The sequence below is a fragment of the Syngnathus floridae genome, chromosome 14 (assembly GCF_059516105.1).
Source record: "Syngnathus floridae isolate MCC-2025c chromosome 14, RoL_Sflo_1.0, whole genome shotgun sequence".
NCBI classification, from domain to species: Eukaryota; Metazoa; Chordata; class Actinopteri; order Syngnathiformes; family Syngnathidae; genus Syngnathus; species Syngnathus floridae.
In genome coordinates, this window is record NC_142426.1 from 13,800,896 (window position 1) to 13,826,311 (window position 25,416).

The 25,416-nt window shown below is 42.4% G+C and overlaps 2 protein-coding genes and 1 long non-coding RNA gene across 5 annotated transcripts; 1 reads left to right on the plus strand and 2 right to left on the minus strand.

Moving 5' to 3' along the window:
• Positions 1–1,173: 1,173 nt before the first annotated feature.
• Positions 1,174–7,367, minus strand: LOC148387932 (homeobox protein Mohawk-like). Of its 3 annotated transcripts, XM_088396350.1 has the most exons (7): positions 7,156–7,367; positions 6,771–6,979; positions 6,500–6,659; positions 6,268–6,421; positions 5,844–6,176; positions 1,813–1,846; positions 1,174–1,751 (listed from the first exon to the last, which is right to left on the minus strand). In XM_088396350.1, exons 2-7 carry the CDS (start codon positions 6,977–6,979, stop codon positions 1,427–1,429), a joined length of 1,215 nt encoding a protein of 404 aa, XP_088252476.1. In that variant the 5' UTR covers positions 7,156–7,367; the 3' UTR covers positions 1,174–1,426. The 3 variants fall into 3 exon arrangements, with proteins under 3 accessions (XP_088252476.1, XP_088252477.1, XP_088252475.1); XM_088396351.1 differs by having other exon boundaries at positions 5,844–6,137; positions 6,771–7,367; XM_088396349.1 differs by having other exon boundaries at positions 6,771–7,367.
• LOC148387933 (uncharacterized) lies at positions 2,168–22,418 on the plus strand. Its single transcript, XR_015862610.1, has 3 exons — positions 2,168–2,261; positions 22,032–22,157; positions 22,231–22,418. It is a non-coding gene; the product is annotated as an uncharacterized LOC148387933 (long non-coding RNA).
• LOC148387934 (MAGUK p55 subfamily member 7-like) lies at positions 9,290–25,164 on the minus strand. Its single transcript, XM_088396352.1, has 16 exons — positions 25,061–25,164; positions 24,618–24,695; positions 23,450–23,530; positions 21,972–22,106; positions 20,645–20,726; positions 20,226–20,311; positions 18,832–18,906; positions 17,972–18,168; positions 17,832–17,899; positions 16,961–17,014; positions 15,116–15,289; positions 13,597–13,677; positions 13,422–13,515; positions 13,208–13,316; positions 12,196–12,339; positions 9,290–12,064 (listed from the first exon to the last, which is right to left on the minus strand). Exons 1-16 carry the CDS (start codon positions 25,151–25,153, stop codon positions 11,834–11,836), a joined length of 1,782 nt encoding a protein of 593 aa, XP_088252478.1. The 5' UTR covers positions 25,154–25,164; the 3' UTR covers positions 9,290–11,833.
• Positions 25,165–25,416: the final 252 nt, after the last annotated feature.

A 25,416-nucleotide genomic window follows, 5' to 3' on the forward strand; every position in this document is an offset into this window, starting at 1 on the left:
TGTGTGATTACAAGCTTATGTTTGGTGTCGGGATGTGCTCATACGGAACAGGATGCTCCACTCAAGGCACACGCAGTGTACCAGGCATTTTTTTTTCCCTCCTCATCACCCTTTGCGGCTTGTGGTGTCTATCTCATCATCATCATCATCTATCTAGGGAGTTGGTTCTGTTTGTAAATGACAAGTGAAGGGCTCCAAACTAAGAATGCATCTTTTTGTCAAGTGTGAGGAAAACACTTCTTTTCTTTCCAACAGTGGTGGAGGAACTCTCTGCAAACAGGTTGCCCAAGTTGTGCTTAAAACAATCGCTCAGGTTGCCCAAGTTGTGCTCAAAACAGTCACTCGGAAAGCCGAGCATTCTTTCCGTATTGCTGCCAGACAGTTAAAAACAATTTCAACGTGTTTATAACAAAAGCAAGCGCTTAACACGACACAGACAACTACAGTACATCACGGAAAGGAAACATTTGGCATATGTTTCAGCGTTGCCTGTTATGACCTTCATGCTCGATGTTGGACCTCGTCCAGTCTCTTTTGTCCCATCAAGTAGTAGACAGGAAAATGTTGGGGTGGAGGGATTGAGACGACTGCTGCGGACCAAACAATTACCAATCAACCAGGCTCGGTTGTCTGTCAGATGCTTCCTAAGCACAACAAAGTTGATTTTGAGCAAGGGACCTGAAACTCCTCATGGGTGTAGTATAACATTTGCACAGCTCCCTTACGCTGCCTCTTTTTTTATGCATGACCATATGTGCAGATTGTATGTGTGTTTTTCTGTATAATGTTAGCATTTGCATTTGGCGTGGTGCAGGGTTTGATTCTGTGATTGGCTGCCAACCAGTTCAGGGTGTACCCCGCCTACCGCCCGAGTCAGCTAAAATAGGCTCCAGTGTGCCTGCCTGGGATGGATGGATGGATGGATGGATGGATGGATGGATGGATGGATGGATGGATGGATGGATGGATGGATGGATGGATGGATGGATGGATGGATGGATGGATGGATGGATGGACGGACGGACGGACGGACGGACGGACGGACGGACGGACGGACGGACGGACGGACGGACGGACGGACGGACGGATGGATGGAATAAAGATGAATGATGACTATGATTCCGAGGGATTGTCCCAAGCTCTTGTCAAAATGATGTGAAAATAGAGCCCATGTTGAAGAAACTTAACATTGACTTTATTGGAAAGCTGCGGTCAAAGGAAGGGCATTGGATGACGATCCAGTCTCAAAGAAGTTAACTTATAACAAAACACAATAGAAATACATCGGCAACATTGTAAAAAAGAAAACACCGTGGGAGAATACAGTCTATATATATATATATATACATTTTTTTTACATTTCTCAAACATTTCAAAAGTCTCAAAGGCTGCCTTGAGGCAGACATGATTGTCGCATGTTGAATTCCTACACACTGTTGGCCAGAGCCGCTTTGATAGTCTGCACTTCGGAGATGTGGGATGACTTTTGGATGATGCGACTGGTGAGGGTGGACTGCTCCGAAGTGCAGCTCTGCCTCAGGACTGAGGTGGGCGTTGTGACAGGCTTCCTGCCAGGGATGTTGCTCCTCGCGATGGACAGGGGCTCCCTGTGGCAGCTCAGCCCGGGGCTTGTGCCAAGCGACGACGTTGTGTTCTTCTGACAGCTCTCCCCGTGGGCCAGACTGGTCAAGGCCACGGCCGCATTGATCTCTCGCCAGTCTTGGTTGTTTTGACTCTCCTGAGGCTGACCGCTAAAGAAAAAGGTTGCTTTGATTGACTGACGGTAGTAGACAAAAAACAATTAATAATTACCTGTCACATTTTGATGATGGATAGTCCAAAGTCTCTGCAAGGAAGAAGAAGAAATTTGATCAATTACATAAACCAGCTGTAACTGGAAACAGACAAATGATTGGACATTCACTTTTTTGGATTCATTGTATAAGGCTCTTTTTGAAACACATTGCATTTGATACTTTTTGTGACCAAAATCATTTTGTCACAACTTGTCCCCTATCGTGTCATAGTTTTGTTCCTGTCTGTGTGCTCGCCCCTCCCCTCCCCTCCCCTCCTGTGTGCCCATGATGAGTTTGATTATTCCCACCTGCCTCTTGTTACCTGTCGTGTATATAAGTCCTGTCTGCCGGCCGCCCCCCCCCCCCTCACCCCCCCACTCCCTGTCGGATGGTCGATGTCGTCACGTTTGCTGTCCTTGTGGTTCCTGTCTGTTTGGAGTCTGTTCCTGTTTGCCATCCCTGTCGGTCAGTCAGTCTTTCATGTTATTATTATTGTTATTATCAGTTTGCCAGTTCTCGTCTGTTTCCCTCGATGCCTCGTTCCACTTCCCTTTTCCCTCACTAAACCAAGGTGGTCCAAGCTGCACTTGGTCGTCCTGCTCCATGCTCCACCCCTGAACGTGACACATTTTTGTGATTGTGTTTATATTTGTCATTGTCCTTTTCAAAAGAAAAGTCCTCACTGTGCTACTCTCTGTATGTTTAAATCAAGTAGAACTAAGCTGATCAGCCAAAGATTGAATTGCCCACAGCTCAAAATATTTCATCCAGGATGTCTTTAGTTGGCCAGGAGCCAAGAGTAACAATCGACTAAATCATGTCCGCTTTGTTTTGCTTGTTTCCTTCCTGCTGAAGGTCCTCAAGCATTTTTCTCTTCAGCCGCAACATCCTTTTCCAAGAGACTATTTCTAAACCTCTTATTTTAAACAGCAAGAAAACATTGTTTTACCTCTTGCCAGTTTTAAATTTACTGCATGGTGAACTTGTAATGAGAGGGCTTGCTGCTTTTTTATAGATAGTAGTAAATTGTCCAGTAGTGTTGCAGAACCACTTTTGATTTGGGCCTGGTCATTTCTTGACAAGGGAACTGAAATGAAAAGAGTAGCCATGATTTATTCTTAGTTGTTTTTGGAAATCAAACAGACAAAATGCCTGTATCTATAGTTCCACATCATTCTGTAAACAGGAACTACTTTAGTTACCTTCACCCACATAATGAATATGCAGCTATGCGGTTTTAATTGAAACCTCATCTCACAATTGATCTTATCCAAAGGACAAAGTAGGTCCTCTAATGAAAAGTTTCCCGACCTGCGTATATTGAGCGAAAGCAACCGTTACGTTAGAAAAATCTCACACCGAACAGAAATTTCTCAAAAAGTAAATGTACTGAAATGAGGCTTACCCAGGACATTATAAGAACAGCAACAGGTGGATTAAAAAAAAAAAAAAAAAGGAATTCATGAATAAGCCAGCTAACACTTTGGGAAATCTATCTATCTATCTATCTATCTATCTATCTATCTATCTATCTATCTATCTATCTATCTATCTATCTATCTATCTATCTATCTATCTATCTATCTATCTATCTATCTATCTATCTATCTATCTATCTATCTATCTATCTATCTATCTATCTATCTATCTATCTCATCACAATAAATCCCAAATGGAGGTTAATTTCTACAGATTCTTTTCACCCAGGTCAGGTCCCAGTCTGTTGGAACTCCTCCCCTCTGGACGGCGTTATAGAGCGCTGTACGCCAGACCCAGCAGACACTTGTGATTCTGATTCATACGACATTATAAACACAGTAATATTGCATTGCAAAGTCTGAAAAGACTCTGGAATTCAATAACGACTGTAACAAAAACATATCGATGTGGATATTCATTTATGAACAAAAAACTCCACCCACACTCGTACATCTGCATACATTTGAAACATTGTGCTGCCAGCTATTAGTCCATACTGTTTTTTTTTTATTGCTCTGTGTCATATAAAACCCAATCCTAGTGACATGATGGCCCCCAGGGAGGTCTAGACCATGTCTCGTACAGGAATATAAACACACTTGGTTGTTTTATGGAAATGTGAGGTAACATGATGTTTCCAGCCTGTGAAATCTTGACAGATATGTTTGAGGTGACCTCGTGACATCACTTTTTAAAGACGATCACTCGTTGACGTGTTTTTTAGCCTTCCTGTGCTATGCTAGCGCTGTAGTGTTTTAATGGGGTCCGGCCGGGCCTGTCATAAATCTGGCGGCCTGACTTTCCACTTCACTTACGTAGAGGAGTCGCAAAAAAGTCATCATATGAGCAGCAGCAGGGATACATTAAAAGTGTTCACAAACATTTCAGTGGGTAATTAGTTCAAGAAAGCGCAGAATAGGCCAAAGGAAATAGGATTTGAGGTGCATTAACTGACATGTTTAGGGGAAGACTTTTACGTCTTACCCTCGAGTCAGTGCCGAGTTGATACGGCGCTACGTGACCACGCGCTAACGAGCTTTTTTTAACGAGCTAACATTTTTTATTTTATTTTTTGACAAAATGCGTGTCGTTTACATGTTCCTTGCGGTGTAAAGAATTGCGGTTGGCTTTTATTGTTTTGCTAGGCTAAGTGAACCAGCGGCTAACTTTAGCCTCTTATTTACACAACGATAAGTCATAAATGAATTCACTGGCATCTTTCTCAAATGTCGAAATCATCAGAATTACAGCTGATAAAAAAATTCAAATCATATTTTCTCTGCGTCTTTTATTTTTTTTTGCGTTTCATAGAAGAGTGAAGCAGAAATGATCAATCAATACTTGATTTGCCGTGAGTACAGTGACGCTTTCACCATCCAAGCAAAACGAGTAGTGAATATCAGTGAAGGATTTTTTTACAATGCGACGATCCAAATTCGGATCATTAGGCCTCGGAGGTGGTCTCTCAATGGAACGACAGTGTCGTGAAATAAAAAAAGAATGAATAATATAAGTTTGCTTTTCTGCTAACGGCTCTGCCTATCTTTTATGATGCTGTTTATAATTCACATTATCGGTTCAAATGTCAGTCTGAGGTTGAAGTGGAGGTTGCTGAAGTTTAAGTGTTTTCACAGACCATAACTTCCCCAACACTTGTCCGACTGGAAAGATTTATTTGTTTTCAGGGAAGCTGAGTGTGTCGTAAAATCGCAACTTAATGCATTGCTGTAAGAAATGAATAGTGGTTTCACAATTATAGAAATGTCACTTTTCAATGAGCGTGAAAAGGAATCCAGGATGGAGAGAAACAGGCAGCCAGCGTTTACATGACTCGGGCAGAAAGCGCAACTGGGATGGAGCCAAATGGATATTAATGCTCTCGAGCTGCGTTCTTTCAATGTCGAGTTGTCACTCGTTTGTGTGCCCTGCTGACAAACTGCTCTATTTCTTGATATTTTGGCGGAGTTTTTCATTTCTCACTCTGGGAAAAATAAAATCTCAGACATTGTGTAATGGTCGAGGCCCAACCGGACATTTCCACCGTGGCAAGAAGCTCAAGCGGAACAAATGGCACATTGTTGCGTATGGAAATTATATTTGCAGTGGACGAAGCCAGCTCCAATTCCATCCAAAGTTTACATGACGGATTTGTGTGTTTGCAGGACATTTTTAGTAATGTTCATGAAAAAAAAATCTGGCTCTGAGTGTTTGGTTTATCATGAAAGGCAGCAGGGTGTCTCAATTGTTAATCGCTTAATGTTGTATTAATTCTACTGACCACTTTTTTTCCCGTCACTTCTGAACCTTTTTTAAACCTTTCTACTGAAAAATAAATATGTAACTAGGCAGGCATTTAAGCACAGCAGAAAGTATTCAGGTCACAAAATGAGCTAACTGAGATTATTTTATTTATTTTCTTCAATTCGTTGCTACATTTTGAATTTGTATCAGTATTTTTTTTTTTTTTTTTTTTTTTTGAGGAACTCCCTTGGCCGGCCCTTGCCCCCCCCCCCTAAGAAAAAAAACCCAAGCTCCACCAGTGGTGTGTGACGCTTTGGGGTCTCTTACCCATTTGGTAGATGAAGTTGGTGTCTGTGTCATAGGAGGACGCTGGGGACACAGCGTCTCTGTCGCACTCGTTTGAACTGAAGGACTCGGAGTGGTTCCGCCTTTTTAGGGCCACGCCATCCGCCTCGCCCGCCATCATGTGCCGCAGGGTGTCGTTCAGGTAACGATTCAGCAAGCTGCTCTTGTACTTTGACGGCGGCGAGGTGCCGTCGTCGCTGTTGGCCGGGTCGGCCATGGTGAGCACGCCGCCCTGGTTCTTTATCCCGCGCATGTGGGATGAGGATCTTCCTAAGTCTGATGAACAGATGGGCGTTTGTAATGGACAGTCATCATCTGCAGCAAAGCACATGGACAAAACCATTTTTTTTTAATTTGCCTGTGGGCCGTTGTTTGGCGTGAAATCATTTTAAAAAATGTTGCTCACCGTCTGAGTTGGTGTCATCGCTGCATACACTCAGTCTCTCAGCATTTCCCTGGATGTATTTATTATACAGTTTGATTCTTAGGGCCCAGCTCAAGTCTGGCTGCCTGACCGTGTTCTTCAGCCTCCGCCGAGCGTTGGCAAACCAGTTTGACACCTAAACAGAGTTGGACGGTGAAAAGAAAAGAAGACGAGGCAACGTTTTGCCCGAAATCTCTCCATTGACCGGCCTCACCTGTACGAGAGTCATATGGGAGCCCAGAGCGAGCAGAACCTTCTCGGTCTTGGTGGGGTACGGGTTGTCCCGGTGTTTGTACAGCCAGTGTTTGAGAGGCCGGGCCATGTCCTGCAGCACCTGTCTCTTGTGGCGAACTTTGACCCCAGCCAAGCGAGATCTGGAGAATTTCAGAAACTCAGACTCGAGCAGTGCGCCACATCATCAAATGTACCAAAATGTTGCCTCTACATTTGGTAAAAGCTGATCAACAGATCGCTGCTATGCCTACCCATATCTTCTGTACTTGGAGGAGTCTTCTTCAGCCGTCTCCTGGTATCGCAGCAGTTCTGCATTCTGACGGCTAGCTAAGCTGCTGCGAGCGACGCAATTGAGTCGACTCCTCTGTTCATCCTCCAAATGAAGAAGAGTATCGGATGGCATCCCAACGACGGAGTTCATCCTCAAGCAAGCGGATTTCCCCTCAACCGACAGGTGCATCTGTCGATTTACAGAAAGAAAGAGCTGTGGTAGGCTCCCATCCTGGATGAAGTTCAAGGCAACGAAATGATGAGAATAGTCCTCGGGCTTTACCCTGGAGCACGTCAGTGACAGAGTGAAAACGGCTTGAAAAGTCAGCGGTTTTGTCGAGCAGCACTTTGGAGAGTTCGGATAACCTGTGTTCGCTCCTGCCCATTGGTCCTCCCGCCGTCCAATCAGGACCGTGAGGGGAACCCTCGCTGAGCAGCGGCAGGAGCGGCCCAAGATATGCAAACTATTGCATGGCAAACGTGGCTATTAGATTCTGTCTGCCGTTGAGCATGATCTCATATTTTCTACATGAGGCATAGCAGCCTCTCGCAGCCTCTCGCAGCCTCTCGCAGCCTCTCGCAGCTTGCGGTTTGACCAACAATGGTGTCAGCAAATAACATTGCATGTTTTACCAGGGGATTCGGGAGCTGGAATGACAAGTTTCCTAATAACCGGCAAAACCACCAAGCGGTGCTGCGTGCCAGCAAGCCAATCCTGCTTTTCAGAGCAAATTGGGCCATAGTCATGTCAACAGCCAGCGGCGCTGGAAAAATAGCACTGGCTTTGCTCATCCCTTCCTCGGCAAGTGCTGCTTATTTTGCGCGCAACCATGTGCAGTGGGCTTTAGGGGTTGCCAATCTTTTGCAATGTCTGCAGTCTGCACAGTTTTTGGGAGCTCTTTCCATTCAGCGGGACGTATCATTTCACGATGGTTTGGGCTGGTGTTGCCACGCTCGACAGTGACTTGTGCGTGCGTGCGTAGGCAGGATGGCGACAAGTGTGTGGTGTAATCGTGTGACATCATAGCAATGTGACACATTGTGAAATCAACAAATAAGAGAAAACAAATTGTTCCGATTTAGTGTGGGAGAACTTCATGTTATTCAGAAGGAAGATTGTGTTCCTCTTGTTCCATTCTTGTAAAATTGAGGGGCGTGATGTTTTTGTGTGCAGGGTTTCGCTCCACTTTGAGCTGCCATGGTTGGATGAACGGACGGATGCAATTGAAAAATAGATCCCTTTTTCAGCTCACTCAAATGTTTTTGTGGCTAGCTTCTATGTTAATTTCTGAATGAACTAGTCAAAGGTTCAGAGGGCAAAGTAGAGCAGAAGATCCTCATCAATTTGAGAGTACAGTAATCCCTCGCGACATCGCGGTTCGATCATAGCGCTTTCAGTACATCGCGGATTTCTTTCCAAAATAAAAAAATCAAAATAAAAAAATCACGAATCCAAAATAAACCTTCTAAATTGAGCAATTATGGCACGAAAGTTGCCCACACGCCAGAAGAAGGCAGGGAGTGTCCACACAATTGCAGTACGTACACTTGTACCTTTTTATAAAAAACGTTGTTACAATAATAACAGTTCTAAAAACATATTTACAGTATGTACACTTGCACCTTTTTATAAAACAAGTTATAAGAGTTCTAAAAACATATTTACAGTATGTATACTTTAGCTGCATATACTACAAATGTCACACACGTATCATATTTATATTATTTATACATTATTTTCTGCATGTCATTTACTACGTATCAATATAGTATTTACATGTTTGAAACTATTATTTGATGTTTTAATGATAACATATGCACTTGTATGGTTTAATATACACTTATTGATACACAAACAATGTATGTAGTATGTTTAAAAAAAAAGGGTGACACTACTTTGCAGATTTTCACATACTATGTGGTCTTGGAACCAATTATCCGCGATAAACGACGGATTACTGTATACAGTATAACTTTTGAAATATCCTAATATTCTTTCAAAAAAAGCCCTTGACATGCAACATTAGAATTTAATCACATTTCATACAATATTGACGATAAATGATTTCTTTATTTGTGATTTCTTTATTTATCTATTAGACTAAGCATCTTTCAATAATTGACTTCCTGGTTGATAGTTTAGCAGTATTGAATTCCAGTTGTGACTGCTAACCAAGCTAAAAAACAGATGCAGGAGCAGATGCATCCCTGTTCTCCAGCAATAAATTCCTCCTCTCTCTCACATTCCTCTGCAGTTGTCAGACGGCTACATGCTATTACACACCATTTAGTCCCGTCCCTCATCCACATGTTCCCTGGCTTGTGTGTTGATATTAGCCGGAAACACACCCACCTTTGACAGCCCGGAGACCAATAAAAAAAAAAAAAAAAATTAAAGTACTGTGCAAAGACTTAAAGTATATCTCTTGTCTGGATGGGATGCAACAACGTGTGTGTGTGTGTGTGTTTGTGTGTGCGCGCAATGCACAGAGACACAAACTCAGTTGCAGATGATATTTTATTAAAAACAGAAACTTTTGGTTGACAATAGATTATATCGGAGCCATTTGTTTTTATCTAGGGGAAAAAAAGCTAGAAGGAAAATATGTGATTATATATGACAGTAAAAAGTGAACTGAAAGCTTCCCTTGGATGCGGATTTCTGGATTTAAAATGAAGAAAAAAACTTGGGGAGAAGACAAGAGACGGTTTTATTTGGAACATCTCATGTGTTCATAACAGTTCTTGAGGTCTCAACGGAAAACAAAAAACATGGCTGTGACCTTTAACATAACATGTTTTTTTGTTAAAGGGTAGATCAAATTGTTTGGGGTATCCAGCTCTCAGGTTGAATTTTTTGGACGCACCTCATGCAAAATATCACCTTTATAGAAGAACTGAATTTGACCTTCTCAAAACGTTTGTGTGGACATTTTGCACAACTGGCTGTTGACTGCAGCGAGATTGAAAGAGTCACGGAAGGGCATCGAAGTGAGTCCTTGTAAATGCCCTGCTGTGACTTTTTGACATTCAGCTGCTTGCACTCATGAAAGTCTAATCCAACGAATAAAGTCATTTATGCTGTTGAAATCGGTCGGTTATTGAGAACTGGATAAGAAGCAGACTTTTCATCCGAGTTCATTTATAGCGCATTTGCTCACTTGTCAGTTTTCTGTCACCACCATTCAAAGCAACACCTCGAGAAAAAAAAGACATTTCTTTGATACTGATTTTCCTCCAAGTGCCCATCTGTCAGCACATTTATGCAAAAAAAACTCGTACTGTCGTACTGTTCCCTTTGCTGTCTTTTGATTGTCAAAGCTGCACAAATAGCACAGGGAGGCTTTCAAGAAAATCGGACAGATTATAGGAAAAAGTGCTCTTGGCAAAGATAAATGTGTAGATTAAAGTTCGGGTCAGGCTTTGTATATTTTGCTTTCTGGATAGTCTCGTTATATCTCAGGAGATATTACAGGACCTTTGGCAAATTATTGTGAGTACATAGTACCTTCATTGTGATGAATTATGTTTCTGCACTTTATGGACACCATTTTTTTTTTCTTCATAGTTCTACGTGTCCAACGTTGTTGGAATAACTCTTGGAACGGTCTTTACTGTTCCATCATGACCTTGCTCCCATTTCGGCATGTTGGATGAATTTGGTGCGGCGGAATAACTTGAGGGATCTCGTAAAGGGTCTTCCCAGAGACGTGGAAGTCGTTCTATGACATCTTTTACTTTCTTCCATATTTGGGTCTTGTATCTTCCCAAGTTGATGCGAGCATTCATTGCAGACGACAGCGGTGAATATTCTTCTGCAACACCAAAAAGATCTTTCTGGTCCGGTTTTCACCACGTTACGTTTGATGTCATTCAATCACAAACATATTGTTTAACATGAATTTTGTTTCTTTTTTTTTCATCCTCTTTAACCGGCATTTCCATGATTGAGCCAAATGATCCAAACCCAACTGACATCATAGTTTTGCGTGTCCCGTTTGAAGTCGGAGCTGCAGCGAAGATAAAACGAAGGCTTTTTATCGGATTGGTCCGCTGGCACTGTTGTGATCTCAGAGGGTGCCTGCAGATTGTCAATGTTGTGATGAAATTACACATTCTGCTGAGGTGGGACTTTGCTTCTGGCAATGGAGGGACTGTTCTTCTGACAGATTGTTTGGAGCCTTTTGGGGATCAGGCATATTGCGCAACTCACCCCTCACCCATCTCTTTTGGATACCGAAGACATAGTGCAGAAAAAACAAACAAGTGATGTTTTTTTACGATCTCCGAGGCCTAATCCACCCTTGCAGTGCGCCTATGTGTGCTTTTAACCTTTCTGTGCAGGTCCAAGCCCCAAGAAAGCAATTACTGTCTCCCTCACATCATGCGGCTCCTTCTTCCTCCCAAGAACATTAACACCACTTTGTTCGAATATTCAAAAGAAACAAACGAGGGAAAGAATACAGCCACCAGAAAAAAAAAATCAACGAGGCGGCTCCCGTGAATCATATCAGCAAAGACAGATAACATTGAGTGAGTGAATTTACTTGGACTGAGCCCACTTTCAATAGTGAATGCAAGAATGTTTTCTTGTTTATGCCTCTAAATTGTACAGTCCCTACGCCTGCTACTAATAATATTTCTCTGGTGCGCATTACATTCTGTTAATTGAAGTGCAGCAGCTGTCAGAATAATTCCATGCTAATGTTTGCGACTTGGCAGAGTTGGGCTAGGCTCTGCCGCAAGCTCTGCAAAGTCCCCCCCCCCCCAAAACCACTCTTCCCAACTTTTTTCAATTGAACGGTTGGAGCCGACCTGATTTCAGCCAAATGCCAGTAGAAAACTGGCACTGCGACAAAAAAAATGAGAAGGTTGTCTGGTTAGCCAATGAACAACATGTTCAGGGACAAACCTCATGGCTTGACTTGTTAACAGAAGTAAAAGCCTTTCATATATGAATATGACGGAAATTGCGCTTCAACTTACTTATGAAGACATTTAGAAGCGGTGGTGCCTATTTTACACTTCATCATTCAACTTCAGCTCAAATCCAGCCGGCCAAAAGGCCGCAACTCCTCCTCGCCGTTGTTGGCGAGAAGCGAAGCCACTCTGCGGGAATCCAGCAAACCTCTCCCTCCTGAAGTCGCCGGAGATCCGCTTTAAGCTCTCTGAAGGCCAAGGTGATATCGCCGTTCACCATCACCTTATCAAACATGTGACCGTACTGGGCTTCCATGGTTTCGGCCGAGTCAATCATATCTTCGAAATCTTCCTCCTGTGGAGAGAAAACACTTGGCTGTTTATTTTGTTGAGTAACGGAATCATTGTCCAGTTAGCCCGGAGGTGAGTAAATGTTCTCCGGGAAATGCTCTCGAGACACGGCACAGAGCCGATGTCGTTTCTTACCGAGAACATCCTGACTTGGTTGGGCTCCTCTTCATCACAGATGAATTTGGCTCTTCTCCTGGTGAGGCGTAATTCCTCGATACGCGGGGGTTTCACAAAAACCACGTATGGTTTGAATTCCAGTGTGTAGACATGCTTCAGTTTCTAAGTGTGGAAAAGAACAAACGGAGGTTGTCAAGAGTCATCAAAGATGAGGTCTTGTTGTCTAGACAAGTTTACTTTTTTTTTTTTTAACATTTTGTTAAAACTTCTTGTTTCGCAATTGAAAAATGAGATATGTGAGCTACAACTGCATTTGCACCATTTTTAAGAGATCCAAAAATCTTTTAAAGTCAAAGTCCCAATGATCATCGTCACACACACGTCTGGGTGCGGTGAAATGTGTCCTCTGCATTGAAGCCATCCATCCCCATGTGATTTTGATCCATCCCCTGGGGGAGCAGCGAGCAGCAGCGGTGCCGCCCGCGCTCGGGAATCATTTGGTGATCTAACCCCCCAATTCCAACCCTTCATGCTGAGTGCCGAGCAGGGAGGCAATGGGTCCCATCGCAATAGTCTTTGGTATGACCCGGCCGGCCGGTTGAACCCACAACCTTCCAGTCTCAGGGCGGACGGACACTCTACTACTAGGCCACTGAGCTGGTGTTGGTGTGAGCGTGGTCCGCAGCGTTTAGCATTTGAACGTTCTACTTGCACTGTCACAGACTACGAGTATCAAAGAGTTTGTCAAATTTTGATGGACAACTTTTCCCTTGTTTTGCATTGGTTCCGTGTGTCACGACGATAAAAGACACATTTTCACTGCAGAAAGAGAGACTTTTTTTTTCGCCCCTCTTTTTCTTCTTTGATTTATTTTGTTTTCTTTGATTGATTTTTTTATTTCAGTGTTGTACATTCTAAAAGCAAATGTTTTTGCAGACGCAATCTAGTGTCACAATGTATATTTTTATCCCAATCGTACTATTTGAGGACAGTAATTATGTCAGTGATTTCCGGGCAGCTTATTACTCACACAAGGACGCACATCGAGAAGGCAAATTTTGCCCTCAGCCATCACACGATAAACAGAGTCCAGATTTGTTCCATAGTAGTGGCCTTTGTACGTCCCGTAGTCTATAAATCTGAAGGTAGACATGAGCGGGGCCAGACAAGGACATAAAAGTTGCAAAACGCAGATGAATAGTATGGAATGGCCAACACACATGTCAGACTACAGTTGAATGTACCTGCGGTTGAGAATATCCTCTTCAAATTTGTGGACGGATACAAAATGATAATCTATCCCTTCGCTCTCTTGGCTTCTCTTTTCACGTGTGGTGTCTGGAAGAGAAGATGTTGGCAAGAACACTTCCCTTATCCTACAGTGAAAGTGACAAGATTGCTTTTTTTTTTTTGGCTTACATGGTACAGTTGTAGCATAGAGGTCCGGATCTGAGATCAGGAGCCTCCTCTTCAGTTCATGAACACCAACACTGCTGGGCCCTCAAGGCAAAGAGCAAAAACATTGCGCTGTTTATGTTTTGCAGTGATGGACGGTCAGGACATGGAAGGTCATCTCGGCTTGTCCTCGCAGGGCCAGAAATCTGACTTTCATTGATATCATTTTGATTTTTAATCCCCCCAAAAAAGATTCCACGCGTGCACTCGAACAATAAATCCAGCATCCCATAGAATTGATGATTGCATCTGCATTTGCCATCAGAATAAAAGAAAAAGCGAGCAGAACATTCATTCAGACAGATGGAGCTCTGATTTCATGCTCTTTTGAGTCTGAGAGTGATTCTCCAAGCCATCTTACTCCTTTTTGTGTCTGCCTGTGGCATGATTAATGCCCCAGAAAACCCATAGCTTCACATCTGCAAAGTTACGCATGTCATTGGATGAACGTACGTAGGTACACACAACTTGCATTGCATCAGTCTCTTTAGTCGTAAGAATTCCGAAAATACTTGCCTTTCCCATCACAGTGTTTCGAAGGACATTTCAAAATGTAACGTTTTTAAGACTCGACACCACTAACGACTTTTTCAGAAGCAGGGAGAAGGCGCATGGTGACGGGTGGATACTGTCTACTGACCTTTTTCCTTAAGTTACATGACATTTAACACCAGTAGTCATTTCCACCATCTTATGCGGGGCATAAAGGAATATTGTTTTGTTCAGAGCGTGTTGGAAGGCTCTTCCAACCTGCTCAAATATTCATTCTCCGGCTGCTCCTACTTTAAGTATCCTGGTTGTGGCTTTTTCTATTCCTCAATGCCAAAAGATTTTTAATGATGACCTCCGGCCAATGAACTTGAGTCCTGAGTTTGGGTACCATTTGAGCCAATTAAAAGCGATTCGAATCCAAGCTGCTTTAAGTCTTCCGTTTGGCTGACATTTGGAGGGATTTTCTTCACAATCTATTTGTTCCCCTTTCACCTACCTGTCTTCCTCCCTAAATGGCTTCAACCTTCTCCTGTTTCTTTCTGCTTATTTACCAATAACCTTTAGTTTTGTCTGAATGTTCGGACATAAAAAGACCTTCAGCAGAGTTTAACGTAAGCTCTCAAGGGAGCAAAAAATACATAGAGCAGACCTGCAGGATTGGCAGAGAAGCCAAATCTGGGTTGGGCCATTGCACAACTTCAAAAAATAATTCAAACTATTGTGAGTGTTTGTGTGTGTGTGTGTGTGATGGGATGGGATGGGAAAGGATCATTTGGCATTCATAACGAAGAACATAACTCTCACCCAATGCTTTATTTTCTTCCCTTTGATCAATTTCAACTTCAATAACGGCAGTAAACAAAATGCGGTGGGCATGACCCCAAATAGAGCAGAGTTGAGTACAAGGTTGTTCATTCTATACAAACGTAATCTTTTATTAATATGTTCAACAAAACGCTCCTGATGGAAAAGGTTTGCATCCTCAACTTACCAAGCAAGACAACCAGTCGCTGTCTTTGTCCACAGTCTTTATCGGAAGGGATGACTTCTATGTAGGTAGGAGGACAAATGGACTCTTGAACTCCAGAGCTCCACCTTTTGGACCGAGCTGCTTCTTTGACCCAATTGCTCTTCTTGCCCAGTCGAAAACTACTTCTTAAACCAGCTGGAGAAAGGAGAAAGAGTGCGGCCTTAAGCTTTGTCAGTCAGTTGGTACTGTTGTAGGTCAGAGAAGGTGACATAGCCACTTTTTATATTTACTTATTTGTTCTACACCTATGGTTATTTGGAGTGAGGAAGCTGATGCACCCTGAGAAAACCTGACTGTGAGGCACACATGCTCCCTAAGGGCACAAGAATTTCATACAAATCTGAAAGCACAGAAATGAGCATTTTTTCGGAAAAGTGGGCTCAAAAGAACATCAACCCTACATGAGAACATTCCATGCTCACTCAACTCCCAGTCTGTATTTAATTTCCATCATTTCATGATTGGAGCCTTTTCCAAGTGACCTGAAAGCTGAAAGGCGTTGGAAATGTATCTTATCTGCATATGATGGCTGCAATTCCACTCACATGAAAGATTCAATCTACTCATTAATCACATTGCTTGTTTGATTTCAAATCCACTGTGGCAAAAAATCACTAATACTTTTATTGGCCCAATAATTCTGGACCGACTGACTTGTTTAACATTTGCAGTGGCTCCAGCTTTTACACAAGATGCAGTCATGTTACTAACAATGGCCCATAAACCGTTTCCACCCCAAACGTGTTGTCATTCAGCAAGTCAACAGTCTTGGAGCCCAAAGGGGGGCTCAGGCCCCCCAGAATCAAAGAATCCAAGTGTGCCAGAGGTGATTTGTCCGCAGTCTGACAGCCAGCGTCTGCCATGCGCCTGCGGTTTGGCCCGTCTTTGCCTGCACGCTCTCTTTCATGACGTTAAGTACCGCAGCAGCAGCAGCAGCAGCAGTCATGCCAGGCTTTCTTTGACACAGGCTGTAATTTGACTTTGTAAGCACATCTCTCTGTTTCCTCTCCTTGCACCGTCACACGGTGAGTGGCCATTTCAAGCGTTCGGACAAAGTTACTCTATTGCTTAGAGTCACAACAAGTTGAAGGAGAAAACGTATTGACGCCTCAAATCAAACGCTGCTTTGCTGCATCTGGGAGGATTTGGCATAGGTTGATGATCACAATGGAAGAAAGCCAAAACCACTATTTTGATCCAAATAACGTTTGGTATCAAATAACTTGTGGGCGGAAAAAATGTATAATTTTTAGCAAAATCTTTTATCTTTAAACTTGAACCAACGAACGAATCAATGAACCAACCAAAGAAAGGAACAAACGAACGAACAAATGGTGTCTGGAAAAAGTTGTTGAACTGCATCATCCCTTCTGCCCTCTCACCACCGTGATCCAAAGTAATTCAGCCTCTGGCCTCAGAGTAGATAAAATGCATGCGCACGATTATTTGCACATAATTATAGTGCAACTCGGATTGCACCGACTCGATCCGATTTTTACAGTGGGGATTTGGGCACAGTAGCTCACACTTTTTCTGCTCACGCGCGCACACATGACAATTGGCGCAAACGTTTGCTGGAGTCAGATGGGGAAACTCGCGGGCTCAAAACCACATTTGCTGTTCTTGTCCTTTCCTTTAAATCGTTAAATCCATAAAATGCTTCATCAGATCAAGCGGCCTCTTCTATCTGTTTTTCTTGGGGACGGTAGTTGTGACTTGTCATGTCCAATTGCCCCAACTTGTGTTGTGTTCTACTTCTCTTTCCAGTATCATTGGGATTTATGTGGAACAAGTCAAACGTCTTACCAATGTGGATTCCAGTTATAGCTCCGTAGTCGACATCCTCGTCAACTGGAAAAACTAGAGTGAGGGGAAATCGTGAACATAAAGCTCTGAAATTTCACACTCAAAGTATTAGCACATGTTCTCACGCAACTATTTTGCTTTGGAAATTGTAATTACAGTTGGCTTGACACGTGCTATACGCAATTTAGAAACATTAATAATTTGATTACGAGTGTTTATTCATACTAACTGAATCGGCCGCATGTTGGGAAAAATACAGTGGGGACATTGCAAGAGGATTTGTTTTGGCAAGTAAATCTTGAAATATGTGTCTTCTTCTTCTTCTTCTTCTCTCTAGTTTTGATGTCTGTCAGGTGTCTTCTAAGGTCACATAATGGATTGCTTTGACTTTGGAGGTTCCTGGTTGTTTGTGCAAGTAAATGTCTACATGGAAAGGAATCTGAACGTACGTACCTTTGCCCTCATCTGCAGCATATGTAGAGGAAAACACACAACAGATCAGGTGTCACGTCAAACTTGAGTATTTAGTTTACATCATGTGAAACTCGAGGCCCGGGGGCCAGGTACGGCCCACCGCAAAGATAAATTGTGCATCGACTTTATGTGTCAATACTAAATTAAAATTTGAGTTGACTTTTTTTAAAAATAGAGCTATTACTAGCAATTTAGTTGCCATTCATTTTTTAAACATATTTCAACAGTTTTCACAACTCTGATTTTGAAACTCGTCATTCATCAGTTGGTTGTGTAGTCATAATGGCCCTCCGATGACAACGATGCGGCCTGCGACAAAAATGAGTTGAACAGCTGCAATTGATAAGCGTTTTGCTCATTTTGCCAGTGATGTGGAAAGAAAATGTTTGCAGATCACCTGCTTCTGCTGCTGCCTTGACTTGCTGTTGTCGGAACAAGGTTTGGGGTCGTTTCAGTGCAACTCTCCTAAAGATTGTTGAATGTTAATCAAACAAAGTGCGTCGTGGAATGATGACATGATAGACATTTTTTTTTTACCTCTCCTGAAGCTGCTGCGAGGGGATGAGCCCCGCTCGTGTGTCACCACCCCCAACACGGCAGGCTTGCCACCAGGTATCGTCCTCTGTCGAGACAATCTGGAGGATGTCGCCTCTGTTAAAAGCAATTGCTGCGTCCTTGCATGGGACAGCGGGATCCTCACTGGGGTTGTAGTCAAACAGAGCCCTGACAAACAGCTAGGAAAAAGATTTTTTTTGTTTTATTAAAACAATGACAAATATCACAATATCTACGTATATTCAGACGTATGGCGTTTTCTTATGTCAGTGTTTCCCAACCAGTGTGCCGCTGCGAGAGATGTTCAACTGTGCCGTGGGAAATGGTCCAACGTGAATTACGGAGCGCGTTGTAAACAGGATCGCCAAACCACCGGTCAGTTAGCGCAAGGCCTGCCTGGTCAGCCACTTGCTTATCGGCACATACTCAGTTTGTGTGTGTGTCGCTGTGTGCTTTTACTAACAGTGACAGACACTGACGGCTGTGGTGCGTTTTCAGTCCGATGGAAATCAGAGCATGTAGTTCCACGCGAGAACCTGGTTTGTTCATTTTTCACCAACATCAAATACACAGTCAAGTCGAGACACCTCCAGTGATAGCCGCTGTCACCGATGATCATTTGTCTTTGTCCATTGCACTCAATTTATTTGACACTTTCCATAAATTGTAAAAATCGGATGCATAATTGCACGGTGGTCGGTCGCTGTCATGATTGTGGCAGCGCTAAACATGACATGACACTTTTCTTCATCTACTTTGACTGTAACCAGATGAGCAGTTCTGCGCATAAAACCACAATGGAGGGCTCGTGTAAAAGAAAGAGAATACGTCATCTATTGTACCTTCTTATTGGATTGCACTTCTTGCTTGGAGGAGGCAGGAACAATTGTGAACGTAACGTCACCCTGCGAGCGTGCCTGAGACATATGAAAGGAACTAGTCAGGACAAAAAAAAACCAGATTTGCTTTGTTATCGTCTTACAAGACTTGATTGCTACTCCTTGTGTGTTTGTTCGCCGGGCATAAAGGTGCAGCTGGGTGACATTAACTTGGCACCGAAAAAAAACCATGTAGGCAGACCTAGATCTGTCAAAAACGTCGACAAAAAAGTGGAATAGTACCGACAGATGGAGGGGGAAATCAAGGGAAAAGAATTTGAAGTGTCTTTGTCGAGTGCTGTGCCAGCATCAATACCTTGGCATAGTTTATAAAAGGCTATTGCAAAAATAAGAAAAATTCTTTTGTGTTTTGTTCGTAATTATGGCGTGTAGTCAGTCACCCATGTCAGTCAAAAATTTGCCTTATGCACATATTGCTTACTCATTGACGCAATGCATTTTTTAGATACTGCATTAGTCGGCATCGTCTTTCTGCGCAAACACAGATACACTCAGTTGATACAAACATGCCTTCAGCATCACAATCAATAATTCCTAACTCAAATTTTCTTATGTGTCTAAAATATTCAAGTTTTTCTTTGCCAGCCGTCTTCACATCTGCATTTTCCAAACTTTTTAACTCGGTCATCAGCATGCAATGTCAGGCATATTTCATGCAAATTAGGAGGAAAAGACAATTCCTTGGCATATCCATTGAAAGTGTTTTTGTCCACGCTGAACTAACCATTTCTTGGCTGTGTAGCGGCAAATTCTTATGTTTCGTATTTTTATAAAAAAAAAAAAAAGAGTAAACCTAACATGAAATTAATCTTACTGACACGTAATGTTTGCGTAGCCAAAACAGGAAATACTTTGTTGGTCTGTCTTGTGTTGTCCAAAACTTGGAAAAACTCAATGAGACATTTTGTTTCACGACTCACAACTACAATTACGTTTTGTCATAAACATCATACAAAGAGCCAAATGTGGAAACAGAAGAAACATTTTCCCTTCCTTATTGAGTAAGTTTAGTGTAAAATTGACTGCGTATAACTTATGTGACACCACTAGACAGAATAGTTCACCATTGTTATTTGGATGCTTAGGTATTGCATTAGCACACATTCTCAGTTTTCACAAACAACCGTGTTCAGCCTGAAACAGTCGGAGTCACTTGACTTGCTTAATTTGTGTTAGCATTCAGATAAATCTTGTACATTGTATTCTGAACAATTAAGAGACTCAGTAAATGTGGGCCTTATAACCAATGGCCCGTTGGGAGTTTGGGAGACACTGGTGAAAATAGACCAAAGGAAGCAAAATGTGCCCGTAAAGCACTGAAATGCAGTGAGACTAACCAGCAAAGGAAGAATTTCTTTCGGCTTCCTGCGATCCAGCGAGACGCCGTTGACTTCTTTTAGCTCATCTCCTTCATGAATCAGACCTTCCGAGTGGTACATATCATATGGATCATGAGCTTCAGTAAAAAGCTTCTCTTTTGCTGACAGATCATTGGACAGGGTAAACTTGTTTGATATTTACAATCGACATAAAAAATACAAAATAATCATGAAATAATTAAAAAAGAAAATAAATAAATAAATCAAACTTTAAAAAATATACGTATTCATAAAACGGATATGTGTACACAACTTTAGATTCAAATTTCAGCTTAAAGAAAAGACTTCAACCAGCAACATGGAGCATCACAGAAGAAATTTGGAGACTCTTCATGTCAAACAGGATTTACCGACACTCTGAGTAACTTTAAGCTTACCACTCTTGTGGGCAGCACCTCCTCGCATGACCCTGGCCACAACAATCGCCCCTGTGGTTTGATCCTTCTTAATCGTAGCACCCTTCAACATGTGGAGAGGAGCAGAAGTGTCAAGTCAAACAAAACAAATGTAAGATTCTTAATAGGAGTCACTTGATTTGAATGAAGGTTATTTGAGTCGGTCAAGATGGAGCCGTCCGTCGTTGTAACACTGGAAAAGGTCATCCAAATGATTTCAAATATACAGTGAAAATCAGACTGGAAAAAGCATCTTGTGTACTTGAAAACAATCATCCCAGACTGGGGTGTCGTCCCGTTGTGTGGAAAACATGTTGCATCAATCAAAGAGGCATGTCAGACAAAGGTCACGCTCTTTCCAGTTAGCTTTTGGGATCAATACAAGCGTCTGTTCCCCATTATTGCTTTCATTCTTCCCTTCATAGAGCAAAGAAAATGCCACTCATTAAGTGAATTACGGCATTTTCAAATTTACCCCGAATGCTAATCATACTCGTAGATAAATCCACGATGAAGAAGTATATTTCAAATGACCACAGTCATTTGAGAAATCTTCCACTTCTCTTCCAAGCTCTCAACAGTTGTCAAAAATATTGAATAGGAAGTAAGACTATATGATAAGAAACAAATGCTTTACTTTTGATTGGGATCCATCAGGAATCAAATATGTACGTAGCTGTGATTTTCTAATGAACTACTGGGCCTGCTCATGGAACAAAATCTGGGAAATGTTACTCATAGCAGACAACCACTATAAGTGCTTTATATAGACCTTGATGGATGTTTAAATCCGCAAAATTCAGGTCCTTTTGATTTTAAGGACAAGAACAAATTCAGAGGACTTTGCGGCCTTGGTGGACTTGTGTTCTTTGAACCTTCATCCTTGTTCAGTCCAGTTCCACCTGATCCAGGAAATTTCCAGATACGAGTGACAATCGTTTGGAACATGGGGGAATAAAATGTTCTGGTAGGACCGAGAAAATTAGTCATGATTAAAGAGCAACCTTGAAAGTTAATCTATATCAGACGCAGCAGAGGGATGATCTCAGTCGACATTAATGCGACAAAATGATCGAGCGGTTTCAACAACCGGACGACCGTACTCAAACTCTGCTTCCATGTGAGATCCGTAGAAACAATGACACGTATGTCACTTTCACAACATTGCTGAAAGAACATTTTTCTGCTTTATGCTTCTTTCTGCTTTCTTATATTTTCTGTACATGTCGTATATTATGCTTTATTATGATACGACGATACATTATTGCTATATTATTGAATTCCTATTCATGTAAATGTAGCTACTGACCAGTGGCTCCTTGGTTTTGACCAGACTGACAATCTTCACTGAATCTTCTCCATCATCTAGAATGCCCTCAGGCACTTGTGGCAGAGCAGGCTCATAATCCCTCTGAGCTACTGCGTCATGGACGAATAGAAGACTCTGGCCAACAAGAACAAGAGTACAGTCACAATGTGGAAGATGGTCAGACAGGTATTTTTGTTTCATATCAAAGAACGAATGATGGTCATTTCAAAATATATTGAAAGCTTCGATCTTTCGATAGCAGGTGCAGCTAAGCTTTCCTGACAAATCAGAGGTGAATAAGTGCAAACATTTGAACATGTTCTCTTGGCCTGTCTGACCCATTACAGCGCATTGGGTCGACAAACGCAGCACTTTCTGTTCGCAACATGCCAAATGTGATTATGTTTGGAATGCACAGCCAGCTTGCTGGCCACCTGGAAGAACTCTCGACACCACCAAGTGGGTCTGCTCAAACATCATGTCTTATGTCATGTGTTGAGTGCAAAGATATAAAGTCGAAGATATAAATACACGTACGTCGGTCATCTATGAGCATCATTGCCGAGAGTATTCGGCATGTGAATGTTTTTCTCCATTGGAAGTGTGTACCTACGTATTACCATCAATACCGTTTCGATATCTGCCTCGAATCGTTAACAGCGACTCGGCAATCTGTCATATGGTGCACTTGTTGTCCATCAACGGTTGCTCTGCCTTAGACGCTGCTATTACCTGAGCCGTGCCTGTGACTACAATCAAGCCTTTTTAAAAAACAAATACTACATCAAAACAGGGTGTCGATCCCAAGTACGCTCACGTCGCTGAGCTTCGGCCAAGAACAAGCACGTCATTAGGACTGTTCAAACAAACTTTGGAGTTGTCAGTTCACTCGTAGGACAACTGTGTGGAAGGAGGCCGCCTCCACATCAGTGAACACTAATAAACACAAGTGAGAGGTTAGGGTTGATGGAAGGCAGCAACCCCTCATTTGGACAAAGAGGGCCAATCAATTTGAACAAATTTGTTATTTCACATGACCCATATGAGAGGGAAATGTCGGAAACCAGACTTGTAATTGCTCTGAGCGCTATAGTATCCCTGTTAACTCACCGAAGAGAAAGTAGGCCTTGAGCTTATACTGCTTTTTTTCTTTTGCAAAACTCTTTACATTGTACATTAATCATTAAGCATTTTGTAAATGTTTGTAGATGAAATAGCCACATCATAATCCATGAAAGCAGGAGTGTCAAACAAATCTTTGTCGCGAGCCACATTGTAGTCATAGTTTCCCTCAGAGGGCCAAAAATTGTTCAAATATTTTAAAAAGACAAATGGTAAAAAAAAGAAAAAATTGCTCGCAATATCTCTATTTTTTTAAACGCGAAGACAATTTGGAATTTTAGTCATGACACAAAGTCAAAATTTGTCTTGGGGGCCACGTAAAAGGATGCGAAGGCCTTCATTGATGGAAAGTGTACCTTGAAGTGACATTTACAAAAGAGGGCGACAAGTTCTTTGACTTCATCTCTCCATTCATGGTGAATCAGCTCTTGGAATAACTGGAAATAGAGAAAAACAGACAAGAGTAGTTTAATATTATGAGCCTCGCCTTATTTACGGTAGCGTTTATATACGGGTCGGGTGGGAACCGGAACGGATTCAGACGACAGCGGCACATCGTTAGTACTTTCAATGTCCCCGTTCAACTCAAGTTGGCCACAAGGAAAAAAAAATCCCCGAAGCTCCGGCTTCTTCAAGGCTACACGACAGCTGCAGCGACAGATAAAAAAGAGCGGCCTTGACCGACAGTCGGCCGGTGTCTGAGCGCATTCGCCCACTTGTCAAGCGTGTTACTCTAATGACTTCTACTGCTTCAAGATGTCCAGGCATACTCTTGAGACACAAGCATGAAGGTCATTAGTTTCCACTGTGAGCAAACGGGAGCGTCTCTGAGGGGAAACAGGCTCGTGGTTTGGCCATTCCGCTAGGTCCTGATGATTTAAGCCAGGCGGAGAGTGGCTGTCGGACAAAATCAGAAGCAATAAGAGAGAGACGAGGATCGGAGTTGATGGTCAGTACGGAAAAATGGCAGGACTTATTGTCCGTGTGACACGCGGGTGGAAAGGCCGCTTCAAGTTGTATTTATTTGGGGGATGACGGCAAAATAGGATTGAAGTTTATTGTATAGGAAATGTGTAAGTAAAACATAAAGCGGCGGTTAGGAAAGATGATGCGTATCGCAGATGGGGTGTGCCACTATAGGTAAACATTGGGAGCCTGTGTATGTGTGTGTGTGTGTGGGCGCTGTCACTTCATCTTAAATGTGAAATTAATTGTATTCCTCCAAAGTGAAACATTACACGATATGAGTTTAACAGCCGGTGCACTGTCCTCCATGATGATCCACATCCAGATGATCAAAAATGGACATTTTATCTGCTTCCAGACACAATTCAGAGTTTAGGGGTAACATTTCCTTTTGAAATCCTGCGCTCCATTCATTGCTTCTGTGTTTCAGTCAAATGATCTGGATAGAGGAGGAAACTATTCAAACCATGACAATTTTTTCCCGACGCCTCTGTCGTCATCCCATCATCTGTAAGCGGTGTGATGGCCTGCAAAATATGTTTGGAAAGAGTCGCTTACATGCGAGGCCAGACTGGTTGCGTGCTCTTGGACGGGAGCGGGTCCTCGTTTCACAAAGAGCCTCAGCCGCTCGTGGATCTGGGAAGCAAATTCAAGTGCAACAATTAATATTACCAATGCAGTAAAAGGGCCAACACGCTTTTGTCATTGCTAAAGCTAGCTTTAGTTTATGCTCAGCTGAGAGAGAGTAAACTACTTGATTTCAGGCAAGACGGTACATATAGAAAAATGAACATTTACATAGGCGTTCGTAACTGTGGGAAATGTAGTCCGTAAATAACCATTTGTGAGCCCACCGCTGACCTCAGAATTGGGAGTTGCTCTTCCTTTTTCAATATTTAGGGCCTTTTTATCCGACATTTGGTTTGAATTTGATACTGGTTACACATTTGGAAAAAATAAATGCAGGAGTGAAAATCTTTATCACAGAAATGTAACATAACCTTAAAAAGGAGGTGGAGCTTCTTCTCCATCAGCGTGCTGTGGAGGAAACGGTAGTCCTCCTCTTGGTCGCTTTGAGATACGGTGCCAGACATCACTGGTGACAAAACACTGGAAGGGTCAAAGTACATTTAAATAGTTAAGATGGGGGAAGTGTGGTGAGAAAAAACATAACATCTCAAATGTAACTCACCCCACTACAGCTTTAAGTTTTCAGGTGTCGTTCCTTAACCTGCTTCAATTCTGGCATACCTCTGGATTCTTACATATTTCTGCACACTGAAAAGTAAAAAAAAGAGAATGACAATAAATGAAAAGTAAGATTTTTTAACAGTCAATAAATATCTATGCAATAACT